The 21,876-nt window shown below is 27.5% G+C and overlaps 1 protein-coding gene across 1 annotated transcript; it reads right to left on the bottom strand.

The window, feature by feature from the left end:
- On the bottom strand, nt 1–18,362 carry LOC107443649 (syntaxin). Its single transcript, XM_043049935.3, has 10 exons — nt 18,116–18,362; nt 15,154–15,240; nt 14,081–14,180; nt 11,919–11,993; nt 11,663–11,736; nt 9,377–9,485; nt 7,456–7,529; nt 6,196–6,333; nt 4,437–4,547; nt 1–1,745 (listed from the first exon to the last, which is right to left on the bottom strand). Exons 1-10 carry the CDS (start codon nt 18,146–18,148, stop codon nt 1,671–1,673), a joined length of 876 nt encoding a protein of 291 aa, XP_042905869.1. The 5' UTR covers nt 18,149–18,362; the 3' UTR covers nt 1–1,670.
- Between the last annotated feature and the right edge of the window lie 3,514 nt (nt 18,363–21,876).

Genomic DNA, 21,876 nt, shown 5'->3' on the forward strand with positions numbered 1-21,876 from the left:
CTCTTTGAAATAGCTATTCTTGGGACTTATCTTCATACAATATTAAATACTGAGAGGTATAAATATAACTAATACTCAAATACAATCTCCGGGGTGATTATGATACTAAGTGGAAAACTGCAAAAATTTTATGTGTAAGAAATCTAAATCAAGATATCAATTTATATACCACATTCATAATTCATATTTAACGTAGTTTTTTGAACAAATATTTATAATTAAATTACATACTAATAAAGAACTGTCACACCTTTATAGTAACTAATTTTAAAAAAATTTACTTCTTACAAAAATCGCTATATTAGATTTTAAAAAAGCGAAAGTACAAACGACAATATTAATTTCTTAAAATTGCGTAAACACGAATCATGATGCCTACCTCCAAACATTAATGAAATAAAACAACGGAAATTTTACTAGCGATATTTTTCAGGTTGTTGATGAGTAAAGTTTAGATACATCATATATAATCAAGTTAGTCAAAAGGAGAAATTCACAATTAGAAATAATATAAGCACTTACATTTAGTGAGTAAAAAATATGTATATAAATCTTAATCTAAAGAAGATTTTTTTGAACCTTTATTTATAATTTTTCAAACTATTAACACTCAACATACTGTAGTGAATTATCGAATTATCTATTGACGAATAAGAGAAGTATTTTTGCCATCAGCAAATATTTTATGACCCAAAAATTTTTTTTTAAAAATTTATTCAACAAATACAGAGAAATTTGAGAATCAGGTAAACAGGAGATAGTCGTAAAATATAGGAGTCTTCACTAAAAAACAGGAGACTTGACAGGTATGATGATGTACAATTTTTAGCTCGCGTGAGTCTGAATTGCGATGCGTAGTTTTAGAAACACGTATAAATATGAATATTGACGAGTTATTATTTATTAGTTAAAAAAATTACATTTTCCTCACACACACACACAAAATAAATAAATAAATAAATGAAAACACTTAGTAGATTATTAAACAAAATTTGGAAATGCTCTACAAATTTGATATTCGGATAAATAAATTTGTCCATATACGAAAAGATAAGCCACTAAATTTCATAATAGTTATTAAAACAAAGGGTCCTACACAGATAAACAAAATCAAACCAGAAAATTTTAAAAAAATGGACTTTCATGCAGCATTTAAAATTTTTCAATATGTGGCATCTTTGTAATAATATACTATTTGAAAACAAAATGAGAAAGATAAAAACAGTTATGTTATGCTTAAGATCCCTCCCAATGAACAATTTTTATTACATGCTAGTTGTACTGAGGATTATTTAATTGTTATAACAATAATACTTTTTTAACAACTATCCTGTATACAAAGGCAACTTTTTGGCAATAACATTTGTATATGAATCATTTTAAAAAGCTATTATTGTAATGAATTATGATCTTATACTTAAAAAATTTTAAAACTATTTTTACTGATGAATGAATTATTTATATAAAAATACAATTTATTTTTTTAAAAAAAAGCTACATACTAAGAATGTAAAAGATCTGGAGTGCAGGTTTTTATATTAACAGAAACGGAAAAGAATTAAAGCTTTAAAATAAAGATTGCGACTTTCCTTTCATAATTGATGTTTTAAGAAGTGATTATTTTCCTCCTCCAGACTAATATTGATGATTACCCACATCCAGAAAAAAGTTCAAACACTGAAGCCTATAGCCAAACCAATTATAAGAAGCACAATGAGAACACAAATAATGATAAAGATGAGTTTCTATAAAGAAAATAAAAATAATCAATGGGTAAAAAAGAAAATAATATAATAAATAAATAAACATAAGAATAACTATCATGCAACTTGGGTGAAATTGTTCAAAAATATCAAATATTTAGATTATTAATCAAAATATTTAATAAAATATATTTTAATTAATAAATATTTAATAAAAAGATTGATTCAAAAGATTTATACATCCGTCGTTGAACAGTCAACCCAATTTTGGGTTTAAGACTACTAATGTTTAACTCCATAGCCATGTAATTTTGAACCAATCCAGAACACAAGGAAACTCTTAGATCAAGGAGTTTCCTTGTCTTCTGGATTGGTTCTGGAGACAAGGACTATGTTCCCATAACAAATTAATACCACGAGAGGTATTGTTTTGTTATGGGAACATGGAGGACTTTCTGACTAGACAGATTTAATGTGCATCAGTTACCATTTACTTCACGGGGAGTCTTCGGCCAGCCTGGGTTCAAACCCACGAACTCTCGGACATGGGCTCAGTGCCCTACCAATTAGGCTGCCCCGGCCCCTGATTCAAAAGGTTTGACAATACAGGGATTTTCAGCAGCGATGGCTCAGGGTATACAGCGTTCGCCTTCCAATGAAGCAAACTGGGTACGAAGCCCAGTCGATGCAAATTCCACATCCGGCTTGGGCGGACCACAGTGCTGAAGTGAATTATCTTCAATGGTAGACAGATCATGGGTTAGAGTCTCCTTGCCATCAGGCTAACTGTGAAAGGCTCTCGTGATCTTCCTCTCCATGTAACGCAAATGCAGGTTAACTCCATCAAAAAAAGTCCTCCACGAAGGCAAAATTTTTCCCAATACTCGATCCAGGAGATCCCTTGTCTTCTGGATTGGGTTCAAAATTACAAGGTTACAGCGTTGAGCTTTAGTAGTCATAACCCAGATGGTGGGACAAAGGTGCATCATTGCCGCAATGAAAGTGTTGCATTTGCCTTAGTATAAAATTGAATGTTTTGAACACACAAAAATCAGGAATATTGTAAAAAAAAGCTAAAAATTGGGATAAAATCAGGAAAAATACAAGCTCTGCTAACTAAAAAGGCTTTATAGGCTATAAACTGCATGTTCCTAATTGAAATAACTCATCTGTGAAAATTTAAAAAAAAAAATGTTAACCCCTTAGCTTGTGCGCTCAAGTTAATTTGAGCGTGCTAAACAGGCCAAACTATGCACACTCGAGATAATTCAAGCGGCGTTGTATTTTATGCTGCTATAATCTTTCACACTCGAATATAATCGTTAATTGAAAATAACAATGTGAAAGAAAAAAAAATCTTTTTACATAGGATTGTAAGCTATTGCATTCCATGGAACAAAAGCGCAATATATCAAAATTGTCAACCAAAAAAAAAAGTTGAACCAAGAGCGGCAACAACTGGAAACCTTGTTCTAGCTTTTTTATATATATAAAAAAGGATTTTTTTGGCCGGTTTTTTTCAAAAAAATCTGTGCGTTAAGGGGCTAATAAGGATTCTCTTCTTTGAGATTTCCAGAGTAAAATTAAAAAAAATTTTCTTTTACCAGATTTTTTTAAATTGAATTAGTGCAATTTAGAAATATTTTTATATATTTATAGAAAAAAATTAACAATTTACAGAAAAAGTTTTTCGTAAAAATTTATCAATAATTCAGGTTTTAAAAGTTTCATGCCAATTATATCCCTATTCCATATTTTAAAAGTTTCACTTTTTAGAAACGCTTTCTCAACAAAAAATAAATAAGAAGCAATCATCATTAACTATTACAAGCTCAAGGTAAATATGAATTAATTTACAAAAATAAAACGTAATTTTTAGACTGTACACTCTTTACTTACACAAAAATAAAAAGAACTGCCTTGCATGTTGTTAACATCAATTATTAGACATTGATGATTTGGTACAACTTCACAATTAAATTGATTATAACAAATATAAGTACAGCAATATTTGAGGTACTCAATAATTAAACTAGTTACAGATCTAGAAATATTCAAGTTCAGAAAGTTACTATTATAATTTTTGCACTAGATGCAGCACTTTGTTTTAATAAATCACCTAAACTATTTATCAAACAAAATTTCATATATTGGCTACTTTTCACTGTACAAATTATTTCTATACTACCCTTACAGTATGAATTTATTTAACAATATTCTTTAAAAATATTGACTTTTTTAAGTTTGCTTTATACTAATGATTCATATAGTGAAGTACACCATAATAATTTTTTTAAATTTTAAAAGTGGTATCTCAGAATATTGATCTTAAGTTCTGTTTGTATATTGAAGCACACTATCTTCAATTTTTAATGTATAAGATAAATTTTAATATTCCATTAGCAATAAGAAGCGTACAACCTTCAGTTATCAACTTAAAAAGTAGTATCACATACTATTGATCTTTTTAAAGCCTTTACTGGTACAAATATTTAACAACTCATCTGTTTCCAGATGGACACAAGAAATTAAAGAAAAGCGATATTATTTAATAAGGTAAGCAAAATCAATTATTAAATAATTATAAATAAGGATAAAAATATAACATTTCACATCAGTTTTAACTGAACATACAAATTATAAAAAACCTAAACTTAACTAAGTACACTAATAATAGCTGATGTGCAAGATTAGAATACATAATAACAGTTGTTTAGTAAATAAAAAACTTACTTTGCGGGCTCTGCTCTTATATCTTACAGCTCGATTAATATCGGTTTTAGCATTATCAACAAAGTCTACAGCATTTTGAACATTGTATTCAATACGATCAATCAATTCTCCCTAAAAGTAAAATGTTTATTTATAAATATTTTAGGAAAATCTATACATAATAATAAACGCAGCTGTGTGTGTGTGTCTGTTTGTCTGTCTGTAATCACAATATATCGCCCCAGAAGCCTCGCCCAGGCACGAAACTCGGTACATAATTGTGTTTTGACATAATGAAGAAGTACTTTTTTTCTTTTTCAAAAATTTCGATTAGTTTTTTAGTTATGAGTCATTTTGTAAGAAAATGTATGCTTTTTCGTCTTCAAAGAGCCATATTCAAAAAACTATTAAAAAAATGCATATTCTTTTCTCCACTCTTATAAATGTATGCTAATGCGAACCTTACAATTGAAATATTAATCTTCGACAGCTTAAACCAATAATATACGAAGGAATTAATAATTTAATTGTAAGGTTCGCATTAGTTTACATTTAATAAAGTGGAGAAAAGTTTAACTTTTGTATTAAAAATGTGGCAACATATTCGATACGTAAATAGAACGCTTCGCTTTGATATATTTGTCGCTGTTCATAATTGTTATAATAAGTTTTTCTTCTTCTTTCCACGCTCTATTTTTTTTTCTTAAGCGAAGACGATAATTTTTGTAGCGATATAGAAATAGAAATTGATATGTACCATAAAAAATTAATTCATTTTCGTGTTCTTTTCATGTATTAAGCATTTAAATTTTTTTTCTTAAGCGTTGCTTTCTGAGGCCTTTTTTTTTAATAAAAAAAAAAAGTCTCCACCTGATAGTTATATTATAGGTTAGGTTACCATAGCAAAGTTACATCTTCAAACATCCTCAAGAGCTATAACACATCTGCAGCAGAACTGGATATGAAGACAAAATTGCAGGACAGGAACACTTTAATTGTCCACTAATCTTCAGATTTCCTGCTATGTTTTAAAAAACTTTATTTGTGAAAATCTTTAGCGTGGCGGACAGCTGGCCGCCTTAGATGGCTAGTTTTAAAATAGAATAGAAATTAGCTTTATGATGCCTTAAAAATTTTGATTATCATAAGACTTATAGTGATCGTAATAAAATTACTGGATTATAAACTGAGCCGCATTTTAAAATCAAATATGCAAGAGAGAATCATTACAATATTAAAACATGTTAAAATTGTCTTTTAATAAAATAATTATTTCTCTTACGTAAAATCAAATTTTTGTAGGGCCGGCATATATTTACAACATGAAAAACTGAGAGTATCCTTATCTGAGTACTTAGAGCTTTCTATTTCTTTAGGTTTTGCAAGACAAATAAGAACAAAGTTACAAGTGTAGATTACACTTCTTAGGGAAATTGAAGAGTGAGAAACAAATCCAATGTCGATGATCATCACTCACTCAAGCTTTTAAACTATGATGCATCTTTTAATTCCAAATTTTGTTAATCAAAAAAATGTGCTAATATTTAGAAACCAATCTGTAAATATGTAAAACATGTTTAATGGAAATGTCAAATGTAGATTCAGTAAAAATAAATATCAATTTAGTTTTTAGTGTAACTTTGAAATTTCCCCCCCTCAGAGTTGATATATGGGTTAATAAAATCAGGCACCTTATAAAACTAGATGTTTTCAGAAAGCAAAAGATTTTGATGGGTGTATTAATGTATTGTGAAAATATTACATATTGAAAAAAACTTACTTGATTTTCAACTAGAAGTGCCATGTCAACAAACATGTCATGCAGCTCTCTAATGCTTTTTTCTAACTTAATTATATCTGCATGTCGATCTTCTATATCAGCCATTGTTTGTTTAGCTTTCTGAGTTTCTATAACAATCTACAGAAAGAAATTAAATTGGTATTTTTCCCCTTTTACGTAACTTAAAAAAATATTGTGATACATAAGCATTAATATAAAATGTACAGCGTAGACAAAAGAAAAAAAAAAGAATCAACCTGAGTTGAATAACTTTAGGTTTCAATCTTAATGGTTCAAGGGGTTGACTTCAAATATGCTAATTAATCAATGCAGATATTTAGGTTATGATTGCAGACTTTCTCTGAATAAGAAACACACCTTTTTTGGACATATTTTGATTTCTAAACATCTAAATATAAAGGTACTTCAATCTGACAAATATGGTACCAATAGTTTCACCAGGAGAATGGTCTAAAGTTAGAGCTCCTTAATGTTAATTTTACTTTTTGCGTATTTCGTTGTATCTCAAGAACATTTTAGGCGAATCAAAAATATTTTGCACACAGTTATAACATTTATCTAAAGATAATTCCATGCCAAAAATAATTTTTAATATGTATTTATAATTATTTTATTTAAGAATAGCGAGGAATTCACTTTTTGAATTCAATTCATTTTCGGAAACAAGTCCAGAGAGAAGTCGGATTACCAAGTGTATTACAGAACCAAATTCTGCTTTATCCTAAATGACTGAAGTATGAAATTTACTCCTTCAAAAAAGTATTAAATTGTTATTATTACTTAAAATTTACAAGACATAACACGCTGTCTGTACACTATCAACATAAAGTGACTAAATATTTTAAGTAATAATTTTAACACTTACAGTTGTGGCTATTTTATAAATGGCCATGATGACCTTTCAAGTGTAAAGAATTAAAGGTTGAAATGTTGAAAGGGAGATAAAAGAAAGTACTGCAAGCATAAAAACAATTTGAAATGCAAAAATAAATGGGTGAGTAGGATTATAGTAGCTATTCCATTTAATTTTAAAATGAAATAATAAAATGTCATAATTGAGCAAAAAATGCGTGAGTTAGTTATCATTTACTCACACTTATAACTTTATAATTATACTTTTGCATTCATTGGTTCAATAAAATACAAACAAAGGTTAAAAAAAGATGAATAAGTCCTAATTTAATTAAAATATTCTGTTTTAAATTATGAACAGATAATTTGGAAAAATATTAGACTCACTCCTTGAGTGAACACTGCTGGGTTGCCACTTTCAAGCATTTCTTCTATTTCTCTGTCAGTTTTAGAGTTCCCAGCTACAAAATTATGAGAACATAATTTAGCATCCACATTTATATAAAATAATTTCCAATCACTATTTTCTACAGTTACTGTTCACATGAAATTAACAACACAAATAATAATAATTTTAAAAAGAAAGAAAAGGGAATACAATGCTTAGAAGATTGAAAGAAACAGCTGTTTTGTATTCCAGTGAAGTGATTGGATCTTACATATTTTGAGAAATATTTGGAGCAGTCTGAAACATAAATTTTGAAGTCAATAGAAACAACAATTTTTACATCAGCAAAAGTTTATTGCTTTGAAATCCATAACTGAAAGCTCCCCTTTCTTATTTGGAATAAACAAAATTCAACAAACAGTTTAAATTGGAATAAACGTAGAGTTAATATTACATTTCAAAGTCTAAAATTAATTAATAATTAATCTTTTAAAAGTTTAAAATTTACAATGTTTATTAATGAATTATACTTTTTGACGTGGTTTCAAAATAAAAATGAGGCAATTTTGCCAAGATTAATTACTTTGATCACAACTGTTACTTGCCCAATACTTACTTAAAATTTATTATTTGCTGACATAATGTTTTGTTTAAACTTAATATACATTTGATAAAACTTGAAAAAATGCTAAACTACTCAAAACAATTTTTGCAAAATTTTGTAAATCTAACATATAAATTTAAAACCAAAAGAACAATTAATCCATTAAGTAACTAGCAATAGGAACAAAAAACTTATTTTTCTTATTATTCACATAGGATTGAAAGCCAAATCATACTACAAGTTCATTAGTAAAAATAAGGGTATCATAGAAATATGTTTAAAGAAGTTTATAGTAGGTGAGGAAACATCTGGGAGCAAATTTAAGATCTTTCAGCACCATGACACCCCTGTGTCAAAGTGAACTCTTCAATGGTCTATCTTCTTTTGAAAGTACATAGACTATATTATAATGTTTAAAACTATACATTTTTAGAGAGCTGTAGTGACCCAGGGGATACAGCGTTCGCCTTCTAATGAGGTGAACCGGGTTCGAATCCCAGTAACAGCTGGTCGATAAGAATCCCGCACAGACCACACTGCTGATGTAAAAATATCCTCCGTGGGAGGCACATCATGGGTTAGAGTCCCCTCTCCATCAGGCTAACCGTGGGAGGTTTTCCTTTCCATGTAATGCATGTCCTTTCCAAATGCAGGTTAGTTCCATCAAAAAGATCTCCATGAAAGCAAATTTCTCCTAATATTTGATCCAGTAGTTCTCTTGTCTTCTGGATTGGGTTAAAAATTATAAGGCTATGGAGTTGAACATTAGTAGTTGTAAACTCAAAATTGGGTTGGCTGTTCAATGACAGTTATAAAATAAAAAAAATATTTTTAGAACCACCGGCATTGCTTACTGATAAAGAGAAAGTTGGAAAATTTTATTTGAAAATGGAGTTAAGTTAAATGCGCTTATATGTAAAATAAATGGAAACTACAACTTTAATTAATTAATCTTACTTTAAATGTTACTGAAACACAGTTTTCAAAAATTGAGGAGTGAGTAAACGCCTAACACATTTATTATCAATTTGATTAGACAAAATAAGCTGTAGCAGTTACCCGACAACAATTATTTTAAAAACATAAAACCAACAAATCATACACACTTTATAGAAACTAGGTAATATATTTTAAGATGAACTAACAAGAATTATGAGCAGCAAAGATTAAAACTAAAATCAGAACAAGCTTGTAAATATACATTCAATATTTAGACAAAAATACACCACTCAAAACAACAATGATAGTTATTTCCATAAGCAGGTTAAACATAGATTTCAATCATTAACTTTGTGAGAAAAAAAAGGAATACTAACTAATTTCAAGCTGACGTTGGATTCGATCTTTACAACGCTGCCTGTAATCTGTCTGCGTATTGTTGTAAGCAGACATGACATCCACAAATCTTCTTGAAAGAGCTGTGTGCTAGAAAATGTTTCAAATAATCAATATAGAATTAATTGCTCTAAACACCATATTTTGCTTCTAGTTTAAATATAATTACCTTACGACAAAATTTTATGTCTATACAAAGTGTTAATTTTATCTTTTTTGTAATTTAGAATTAATTACAACTATGAATATAGTAACAGTTGGATAATTATTTAATAATATCTAAAACTTAAATTTTGGTTTAAAAATATTACATACTTTGTGAATTTTATGCAATAAGCCAAAAAGTCCACAATGTCAGTTTATACAATGAATAAAACTAAACAATATGAAAAGAGCACAAATAATTCTGCAAAACAGATATACTGTAATTCTATAAGCCTTATCTTTCTTTTTCTCTAAGAAGTATTTTTAATGTAGAAATACTGAATGAAAGTTTCTGCCAATGTTTTAATATTAATGAAATTCTTGCATTATAGAACCAAAACTATAATATATCTGTCAATGTGACATTGTTCTATGCTCTTTCCATGTTGTTTACCTTTATTCATTAGTACAAAGTTAAACCGTTCCTCACTCACGTAAAAGATGCATAACAATATTCATATAATTGAACAAATTAATTTAGCACCAAACTATGTTCCTTTTTATACAAACAAAGATTTCAATAAATACAAACTAAGGCTTACATAAAATAATTCATGTTTTACACGAGTTATGATTTTTTTTTTAATATAAAAGAAAAATATAAAAATGTTTAATTGAATCAGTACTAATTCATTTTCAAATAAAACATAAGTAAACTGTTTCCATCATAGTTAAGTAAAACACTATGGAAACAGTTTTCATTTCTATCATGTTTAATGGTTTATGAACTGCTTGAAAAATTTTAATCCCACACTTAACACATTAATCAGATGTATTTTTTGATGAGCAAATGATTATAAAACTATGTAATTAAATAATATTAATTCTTAAATAGAGATATATAAAAAATTCCTACTTTGTAAAATAAAAAATACAATGCCAACATTAATAGAGAATAGCATTTTTTTAACTCACTGAATTTGTTCACAATTTTTAAAAACACGAATACAATTTTTAAAATAATTAAAATATCTTAATGAAAATAGCAAATTTTCAATGGACGATAAGAAAACATTGTACTGCAAAATTGGCTTTAGTTTGCAGTATGCACTCTGTCAAACAGTATGCATATAGCAGTTAGCTCTCACGCTACTCTTTTTTTTTTAAACGGACACTGCTAATGAATATTTTAGGTTACTTAAGAAGTTTAGAAGCAACAATTTGGAGCAATTGTACTTTCAACATGTTCTATTGATAATATGAAGCTAAAACAATACAGTAGAGTCTCGATAATTGGAGGTAGACAGGATAGAGCCTACCTCAAACTCTTGTAAACTTAAAAAATATTTAAATAAATAGAAACAAAGCATTTTTTAAATTTCAGTATTTAATTGAAAAATATTTTATATTTAAAGAAATTTACTTACATTACGTGATCAGGGTACATTTACTGCGTTACGCATTCAAGTTACAATATTCATTATATTATTGCCTTGTATTTTGACTAATGTTTTTGTTTAAACACATTGCTCACATATTTCCGTGTTTAATACACAAATTTGTTTTTTAACATTTAGCCGTAGAAATTGTCTCGAAACCAATCGTAACCATTGTTCCAAGTTGTGTGTGAATTGGTCATTGTTTCGGAGCAAAACGGATTTGCCTCGGATTTATGGGAAACTCAAGCAATTGAGACTCTACTGTATAAGCTTTTATTATAATTTTTTTTAAACAAAAACATAAATTTCGGAACATTAGGTAATGCAAAAATTTGTACTAGCTTTATCATCAAGAGATAACACTTACAGAAAATTTGAATATATTGCAACTTAGGAGCTATTCAAATATTATGTAAGCATATTTTTAGACCACCTTCCCTCTTTTCAGCAAAATGTTAGCTTATGTAACTAGTTAGCCTATGCTTATGTAACTATTTTCCATACAGTCCATTCTTTGTCAGTAGGTTTGAACGTTTCCATGCAGAGTAGTTAGCGAATTCTATCAGCTTTTTACTTTTGATAATAAATTCATGATAGTTAAGAAATTTATTTTGTCACAAATATATAATAATATACAGCATTATTTTAACATATAAATATTACAATGTAGAAGTAAAGTATTACCTGAGTTTTTTTAATTCTTAAATCAGCAGAGGTACTATTAACATGTTCTTGCTGCTCAATATTTTGTCCCATAACTGTAAAAAAAAATTTTTTTTATAACTTTAAAACCTAAAATTTTTACTAATTCCTCTGAGAAAAAATTAATTTTATTATAATGTCATACACTGAAATATCTTTAGCAATCAAATATCCAACCCTCATGATTGTGTATTGAAAACTAAAAATCAGACAATAATGAGATAATAAAAACATTTACATTTTAATTTTTGCCGCACTTTCCCCGATAATCTTTTGATTTCAGCCATCAGGTCTTCCAAATCCATCTTTACTTCTAAAAATATATAAATAAAATGTAATTAAATTTCTTTGTTCTGAAATTTTTTTTATTTTGGCACAGATTTTTTTAATGTAAAAAAGAAATGCAGCATAGCTCTAATTTAAATTACACTAAAGGCAAACATTAGTCATTTAAACATCTCTTATTTCGAGGAAAAGATTTTGCATATTTTAAATCACATCTGTATTATATTGGTTCTCAACAGAAGATAAAGAAAATCTTTATTAAAAATTTGCAAAATGAAAATTTTACGTAAAACATAAGGCACTTTATTTATGAAACCTCTGGAGAAACATAAAGAAATAATGTCATAATAATAACAGATTTATTATCAAAATTAGTGTGTAAACCTGATTATTTAATAGTTACTTTTCTACAGATGTAAAGTCAATTATAATACAGTACACAAACTTTCAAAAACCTTTCACCATGAACATTAGTTTACATGTCAGCATATTTGATGTAGTTAATTGATGTATACATATACCTTTAGTTAATTGATGTATATATATACTTTTAAACTATAACAAATATTAAATACTTTAGAAAGGATACAAGTGTTCTAAAGCTATATTGAAACAACTACCATACAGTTTTTGAGATACTCAACAAATTTTCATAAGAAAGAAAAAAACATTCAAGTTTATTTTTTAAACAAAATTATAATTATTTCTGATTTATAATTAAAAGCAAGTTAAACATTCCCTAAAAATTTAATGTATTGATAAATAAAATATATTGATAAATTAAATATAGATATTAAAATTAAGTACAATCCATAAGTTTAAAAAACACAGAGTGGGTAAAAACTTCAAACAAAGTTGCTGTATAACAGAATAGAAGGTTAACTAAATTCTTTTTAATTTGTATGTCCATTTCTTTCTGCCAACCACTTTAACTGTAAAATATTTTATAATCTATCTCTTAGTTTACATATTGTTTTTGTCTTCTTTTTTACAATGCTCAACAAAAGATCTACTATTTTAGAGTTGTTTAAGAAAGGAAAATGATTGTGTGAAATCATTTGTTTGCTTAATGTGCCTCGACAAACGGTGTCTGATGCAATCTGCTACTTCAAATAGCTTGGCAATGATTGTTGACACCCAGAAAATAAAAAAAAAATGCACAGAGAACATTTTCAATAATCATAAGAGCATCAAAAAGAGAGTTCAAAATAATCCCAGGGTTTGTACGAGAAAGATCACTTATAAAATGGGAATAAGTAATCGATTAGTACGACTAAGGACAAAAATAGAGCTTCGACTGAAGCCTTACAAGTTCCAATAAATCAATCTTCTCTCTGAAAAAAATAAACTCATGCAGCTCCAAAGATGCCAAAAACTTTCATTTATGAAAATCTCATTATCGTCCATAAAGCTCGTAACTATCAGAACGACATGATCCGGTCTGTAAACGCTTCAATCACCTCAGCAAAATCCAGAATCGGTTATGGTGTGAGCCGGAATTCGTGCAAGTGGCAAAACACCGCTGGTTTTTGTTGATGAAGGCATTAAAATAAATCAAAATTGTACTAATGGGAGATTCTAGAAGCTGTTGTACTTTTGTGAGCCTAAAAGCATTTTAGCAATGTGAACTGGACGTTTCAAAAAATCCCCATACTAGCTCACAAGGCCAAAAAGAAAAAGAGTGATGCAAAGCACATTTTCTGGAAATAATATCACTGAAGAATGTCCACCCAACTTGCCAGATCTCAAACCAATGGATAACAATGTATGGTTCATTCGCTTTTGGAGTCTAGGACCTGCACTTAACAAAGCAAAAGGCTGGATTCTCAAAACCAATAGTTTCAGCAGGAATGAGATATATTAAAGGTAGAAGACTTGCCTATAAAATTTCAATTAGCATTTGCTCCCCTGCATTGTTCAAAGCGGCAGCAACTTTGATATCAATAAAATTTATTTATTAGTAAAAGTCTATTCTTATTATTTGTTAGATTTTGTTAATTTATTTTAATTAAGTAATAATAAAAATTGTTGTCCAGGTTTTTTTGCCACATTTACAACAGGAATTTTTCTTAAGAAATATAAAAAATTATTATTTATAATTTTTTTTATTTTTACTTTCATCAGTTGAAGGAGCTGAGAGTATAAAACTGTGCTTTTTCCTCACTTCTTCGACAGTAGAAATAATCTTATCAAGACAATTTGACACTTCTTCCACCTAAAATAATACAATATGTAGATAATAATGAGAAGATATTATAAAATACATATCAACATAATCAATAACAAGCATAACTTTAATGTTCTACCTATTTGAAATTAATGAATGTGTCATATATATGTCTGTTTATGAAAATAATTACTTGATCGTTTAAAAACGAAAATTCAAAAGAAGAAAGCAACTATTCTGATGGTAAGCTGATTCATTAGAAATGGTATGGTAATGGTGAAAAGAATGATGGAAAAATTTTAGTTCATTTGCGTAATGTTTGAGATTTATAAAATTATTAATTTAAAGTACAAAAATGTAATTTTAAGAAATTATAAACTTTAAAAAAATAGAAACAAATGTGATCTGAAACATAGATTGAATAAAGAAATGTATTTCACGTACGAGAACATGCGAACTGGTGTATTTCAGAATCAAAGGCTGATAAATTATGAATTTTTAAGAATTTCCTGCGAAGAATAACAAAATATATTACACAGTATGCATTATTTAAAACAGATGTTTAATATTCTGACTTTATTTGGATGACAGTTACAATTCTGAGCATTTATTTCTGATATAAAATACATATTTAGTGCATGATTACATATAAATTAATAAATGTGATGCCATTAAAAATCAAGAAAATGATTTTATGTGATGTACAAATATAGTTAACATTTAAGTTTGAGTGAACAAGTGACATTGTCTGCAGATCAATACACAATGATGCTCACTGGATAGAAGGACCAGTAACTTTTTTTAATAATTTCAATTTCAAATGCTGACTTACTACCAACTTATTAAACAGATGCTAGTGAACATTTAAATATTACTATAAAGGTATTCCATAATTTCACAAATATTAAAATTCAAAAAACCTATTTTTAAATAAAGTATAGATGAATGCGATTATCAATTATTCAGTAACATTTATCAATTAATCAGAATCATTATACAGTAACAGTTAAAAAATATTCACCTCATTGAAAAAGTCTGACATAAATGATTCATTTCCATCCATATTAATGGTGATTTCATTGTTAGCTTCATAGTTTTCATTCAAAGCCTGAAATTTTAAACAAATTTTGTATTGCATACATAAATATATGAACAATTCTGTTTCACATTTAACAAAAAACTAATTTAATTCACAATCATCCAGCAAACATCTTAAAGTGAAAACAGGAAGATATATGAATGTGTCATATACATGTATTAGCACAGTGCAGTAGCAAATACCAACCCATAAAAGAGAAAGAAAATCACTGAAATAGGACAACGCTAAAGGATAAAACTTTCGTAAGAATCACTATATACTTTTTAATATTTTAGGCACAAGAATCTGGGAGTTTTACCAGGCAATTTAAGTTAACGCTAACAGGTATCAATATAGATATATCTCCACCAAATTTCAATAATTGTCGGGCATTAAAAATTACACAAGGTCACTTTTAAAACGTTAACTCTAGTCTAATTCTAAAAATGTTAATTTTTGCCTAACACAGTTAGGAAAAATTTATCTCTTACCTTAGTGTTGATAAATTTTACGTTAAGATCATACAATAAGTATAGAAATCAATGACCAGCAATCAAAAAATTTAGTGACAGTTTCAAATTGCAATTGCATAAAAAGTTGTAATTAATGTCCCCTCATTTCATAGTTTAAAAAGGACTTCAACGCTTTTAAAACGCAAGAAAACATTTAATTTTTTTCTATAAATCAAGAATTAATAAGACCAGGAAAACATTTTATATAGTACTTAATTGAAAGTTTAGTATTTTTTTTTTTTTTAAAAATAGATAATATCTAGAAGTTTTAAGAATTTTCATAAAATTTTTACTTTTTCATTGCAAAAATATCTTGGAATCACTTATATTTTTATAGTACCTTAAATAAGACCAAATTTTGTAAGCAATCACAATAATTTAAAACAAAAACTTTTGTTTATATTTTTAAAATGCCTCTTTGATCAGGGGGTCAATACTTTACAGATAGAGACAGTAATGACAATAAACTGGATAAACACAATTTTTTTTTTAAATTTTAAGATTTATTTCTTAACCGCACTAGTTGTTCTATAATAGTTTAATAATGTTATATTATTTGTTTTAAAATTTAATAAATTTGTATAATTCTTCTAAATTGCTTATGGTTTAGGAGTGGGTAGAAATTGGCCATAGTGGTATTTTTTAAATGACAATGATTTCATTTTTTGTATATCTTGTGCCTCTAACCAAAAAAACTTTTACTCGAACTTTTATTCTTCCTCTTCTGTTCATCACCTATATTTATACAACTTATATAAAATTAAGAAATGTCAGTGAGTAATTAAAACTGAAATTCTAAATTTCATTACTACTTAAATTTTTTTTATTTTTTTAAGTAATAAAATTCTTATGTATACTCACAAAAAAATTAAAATAACAAAATTCAAATATTGATGTTGTTAAAATTATAACTGTACAGATATTCTAAATTATTCAATTAGTAATAAGAATTAAAAAAAAGAACACAAAAATGTTAGGTAAACTTCCTCGAAAAAAATTGGAAAAATACATAAAAATAGAATTAAAACTAAAAAAAATTTTTTTTCATCTAGTCTTAATTAAAAAAAATTATTATTTTGATTTTCTAAATCAAACTATAGTTGAACACAAGAAACAGAATACATTCAATAGCCATCTTAACACTTGTAAGATTATTTTAACTTTATTTCATTAACATTATCAGTCATAAATTTCCTCTCCTCTCAAGTTATAAAATTTTGTATCCTTACGTTGATCAACAATTTTCGTATTATCAAACAAAAATGTTCTTTCGCAATTGTTTGAAATCTTACAAATATATATATATATAATAGTAAAAAAAACTAAATATGAAATAACATAACCAAATGAATCAAACACATTAAATGTTCCTCAAATAGGAAAGTAATTAATAACTACGCAGTAATTATTATCCCTTTTAAGTGTATTTCAGGTAGGGACTATATTTTAATTACAAGGTATTTAAAAACAGATTATTAGCCATTGGGAATAATTATTCACAGCATTAAAAAATACTTAATTCTGTATCAACTAAAGTTGATTAAAGATTCATTTTTTAGGGGTATATTTAAAATAACCTAATATTGTCAAAGATTTAAAAGAATTTATTTCCAGCCTGAACTATTCCTACAGTATTAAGTCAAATTATGTTACTACATCAAGATTCAAGTATATTTTTACTAAAAATAGTTGTTTTTCTTTAAAAGAAACATCATATATGCATTAAACTAACATATTTATCAAAGAGCACTATTATTTATAAACCTCTTTGAAGCTTACTAAAATCAATTAGATTATTCAAAAAAGCGTAAAGAAATTTAGCTTTTTTGAATAAAATTGCTTTAATTCGAAATACCACATTTGCTTAAAAAATGAAAAACCAATTGCTAAAAAACTTTTAATAAAAAGTAAAAAAAAAAAATTTAAATTAAATTATTTAAAAAAAAACTGAAAAAAGAAAATGATAAGTTAATTTAATATAAAAATTAGCAATTTATCATTAACAAAAAAATTTAATATCCCCTAGTAACTACTCTATCCTTAAATAGAAAGACAAAGAAAGACTACAAGATCAAACCTTGTTTTTAACAAATGCCAAAAGTTTCACACTAAGAATTCGATCAATATAAAAAATATTCAATATTGAAGAGCAATTTCAAGGATTTTATATACATAGTGATTAAGTGTTCAGGCTATATACAGTTTAATATTAATTGACAAAACAATTTGAAAATATCAAATATAAACGATGTGTAAGATCATAAACTTCATTGTTTCGAAATGTAATCAGTCTCAAATAAAAACCAAATAAGCTATAAATCAATCCAAGTAATAACCCACATTTAATTCAGTGTATAAAAAAAATACCACAAATATGTGGAATAAATACTAACAGCTTTCAGGGCGCCCAATCTATCATTAACCATATTTATGAGATGAAGTAATAGTAAAGGAACGTAAAGACAAAGAAATATGAAATCAATAAAAAGATTTTTAGCTGAAATAATACGATAGTTTAAAGCAGAAAAATAAAGTGACTTAAAAAGAATGAACAACACAAATGTTTCAACAGGTTGTCATCGAATTTCACTCCCACTACCAACAAAAAACAAAACAGAAAAAGAAGTTAAAGTTAGCTGCAACAAGTCTTTTTCGTAAAAAAGTTAAATATGTGAATAAATGTAGTAATCCTATTTTTGGCTGCATTATGTAACATATAATATAGAATTTTTGAAAGCATTAATATTTAAATTTTCTATGGCTGAGACTTTGAAATTTTGCATTATGTCAAAAGTTAAGGCTTATTTTCACTACACAAGAGATTGGTTGACTCGAATGCATTGCACCAACCAATCAGATGCCCGATTCCCACTATTTGACGCTAACCGAAAAAGGCGTTTTTTTTTTTTTTTTTTTTTTTTTTTTTTTTAATTCTTTTTTTTTTTTTTATAATTTGCCAATTCGTGTTGTCCTAAAACAGCAGGAAAATTTCGATGATGTGAACCAAACGGTAATTTTGCCGATTTTGGAGGTGAATTCAAATTGTCAGCGTTGTTTATTTCGATTTCTAATAAACATAACAAGACTGTTCATCAATGCGAGGCATCAGATTTGGATGAATTAAATACATCTTAGTCATAAATCACACTCGATACTTTTCTAAAATTTGCAATCGAAATTTATATGTTTGGCGTAATTTTATATTGGCGTAACATATCATACATATTGGAGTAACATATCTTTTTAATTAATGATATTTTTCATTTAAAGAAATTAAAGGAAGTATTCTCCTCTCTCTTTTTTGGAAACGGGGAAAAAATTTTCTTTACGTGATGTGGAAAAATTATTTTTTCTTAGTACTACTATACACTAACGATGTATTTACACAGGAATATTTTATATTATGTATAAAAGAATAAATGTCCTTTTAAGTAAATTCAAGTGGAAATATTTTTCCTTTGAAATGAATAAAAAAATATTTTTCGTTAACTTTTTTAATTAATTCGCAATTGTTTACCCTCTCTCAAATACAATTTAACAAAAATTTATTATTTCAAAAATTTTAAGCTACATCTTCAGATATATTTTAAAAAGACGTAGTCAAAGTTTTAATAAATCGTATTTTTTGATTTTAATACAAAATTTGTACAAAGCTGTAATTTGTGATGAAAGTTTTAAAATTATATATAACCCTGTACTGCTGTATCCTTTGGGATACATTAACCTCAGGAATTCGAATTCACTTCAAAAATATAAAGAACATTTTTCTTAAATTAAATACGAATATTAATGAACGATAACTTTCATGAAAAAATATATTGCTTTTGGTATTTCTAATATAAGCTAATTTAAGTCTGACGAAAAAGATCAAGTAATTTGGAAACAAAATGCAAATATCAGAGGAGTACCTCAGAGCGTGACATCGAAAAGTTTGTAGTTTCATCTCGTGCAGAAGACGAGACCAAAGAAATATTTAAGGAGGATCATCAATTTAGTAACAAAAAAATTAATTAGTGTAAGCGATTAAAATCATTCAAAATGATGTATTCCATTTATTTCGATTGATCACTCTATTTTTTCGTCAGCCTTGAGGGGCATTTACACTGGATGCGATTTTTCGCATGTGAATACGATTCTGAGTTTTTCGTAAGTAAATATTTTCCGTTAATGAGATTCTCATTTCACGAGGGAAAAAAAATTTCTACTGTGAAAATAGTCGCTGAGTTTCGTGTACCGTTGGAATTGAAGATTGGGTTCAAAAGAACGAAGTTCAAATGCTGTGGTCGAACTTTAAGATTTCATACTCAGGTGAAAAGTCAGAGGAATTTGGGGATCCGAGCCAAATTTTTTTTAAGGAAGTCTAATTTTTAAAGGGTGTTTCATTGTTTCATTAAGTATATAATATTAAAATAATGCTGTTTGGCAACGTCTGTGTTTGGCATAGTATAGTGCATTTCATTTCTTGCTCCTTAAATTTTTTAATTTAATGAAAAAAAAAAAAAAAAAAGCGGCGTTCAACAGCTGACCAAATTTTGAGTATACGGCTATTAATGTTCAACTCCCCAATCTTGTAATTTTAAACCCAACCTAGAGGATAAAGGAACTTTTAGATCAAGCATTGTGACAAACTAGCCTTCGAGGAGGACTGAAACTAACCCGCATTTGCGTTACATGGAAAGGAAAACCACGAAAACCTCACAGGGTTCGCTCAATGGCAAGGAGATTCTACCAATACCACTGAGGATATTTTACGTCAGCACTGTGGTCGGTGCGCGTCTTGAGCAGAATTCGTATCAATCAGCAACTGTGGGATTTGTATTATCTTTAATTATTTTTTAGCGTGAAAAACATAGTATAAAACAAAGTTTTTCTTAATGCTTATATTTAACTCCTTAGATTGGTCTTAAGAAAACGATAATTTCTTCTAATGTGTGTTTTAATTAAAACAAGTAGAAAACTTCCATTAGTCTAAATTCTAAACTTAGCATAAAATATTTGAAAACTTGCTAGATCGTGTAATAGAGGGGAAAAATAGGCATATGGTGTTGTTAATATGAGTTTTTAAGGATTCAATATGTCTATAAACGAAAATTTAAAATATTTATTTAAAATTTCATAAAATTTAGATATTAGTTTGAAATCAAAGTGAAATAAAATTCAAATTGCTTTGTAAAAATATTCTTTTCTTATGCTTAAGAGCATTATTTTCCTTGCGTCAAGTTTTAGAATAAGGAGTTAATTGGAAAAATTCTTTTGAAAATACAGAGATTTTGTATCACGTTTGTCTCACTATAACGCTAAACTTATTATTATTTTTTTTAAAAATCTCTCAGTGATTCTGTGATTTGTTGAGAAATTTTCGCGTATATGCTATGAAGCTGTTGAAACCTAAATAGTGTTAGCGTTAAAGTTATCGTTAAATCGTAACGCTGTGCAAAATCTTTCTAGTAGCTTCGTGATGTTAAATGTATGTTAATGGTGATTCTTTCCAAACTTACTAAAAAGTTACTGAATGGAACTTTTTAATTTCTTTTTACTACGCATTTGCTCTTTGTATTCTCAAACTCTTTATTAGGACTTTTTAGAAATTAAAGCAATTTTATATAGTGGCGCCTCTTTCTCTTTCTTTCAGATTTTGAACAGTGTTCTTCGAAGTTTTTTTTCCCCAAGAAAATAAAAAAAAGCTCTAGTTTTGCCATACATTTGAGGCAAAGTTATAATTTTTAATTACATACAAATTACTTTAATTACATACAAATTACTTTAATTACATACAAATTACTTTAACTGCATACAAATTACTTTAATTACATACAAATTACTACCAATTGCTTGGACTTCAGACAAATATTTAAGATATTTTAATATTGATTAAACATCTTTAAAATTCGACAATTTGAAACGCTTTTTCCACATAGATAAAAATTACTAAATCAATAAATGATTCTCAAATATTTCAATCTTTTATGAGCCTACATATTACAACGTTGGAAAAAAAATTTTGAATCACTAAATAATTCCATGATAAACACTTTTCATTTTCTCAAAATTATAGCTTTTCATCAACGCTACATTTTGTGCCATTTTTAGAATTAGCATGCAGAACCTGGCTGAAGATGCGCTCAGCTTGACTCACAGTCATGAATAACTGTTG

Source organism: Parasteatoda tepidariorum, chromosome 2 (genome assembly GCF_982258835.1).
Source record: "Parasteatoda tepidariorum strain Cologne lab strain chromosome 2, Ptep-v5.0, whole genome shotgun sequence".
Lineage (NCBI taxonomy): Eukaryota > Metazoa > Arthropoda > Arachnida > Araneae > Theridiidae > Parasteatoda > Parasteatoda tepidariorum.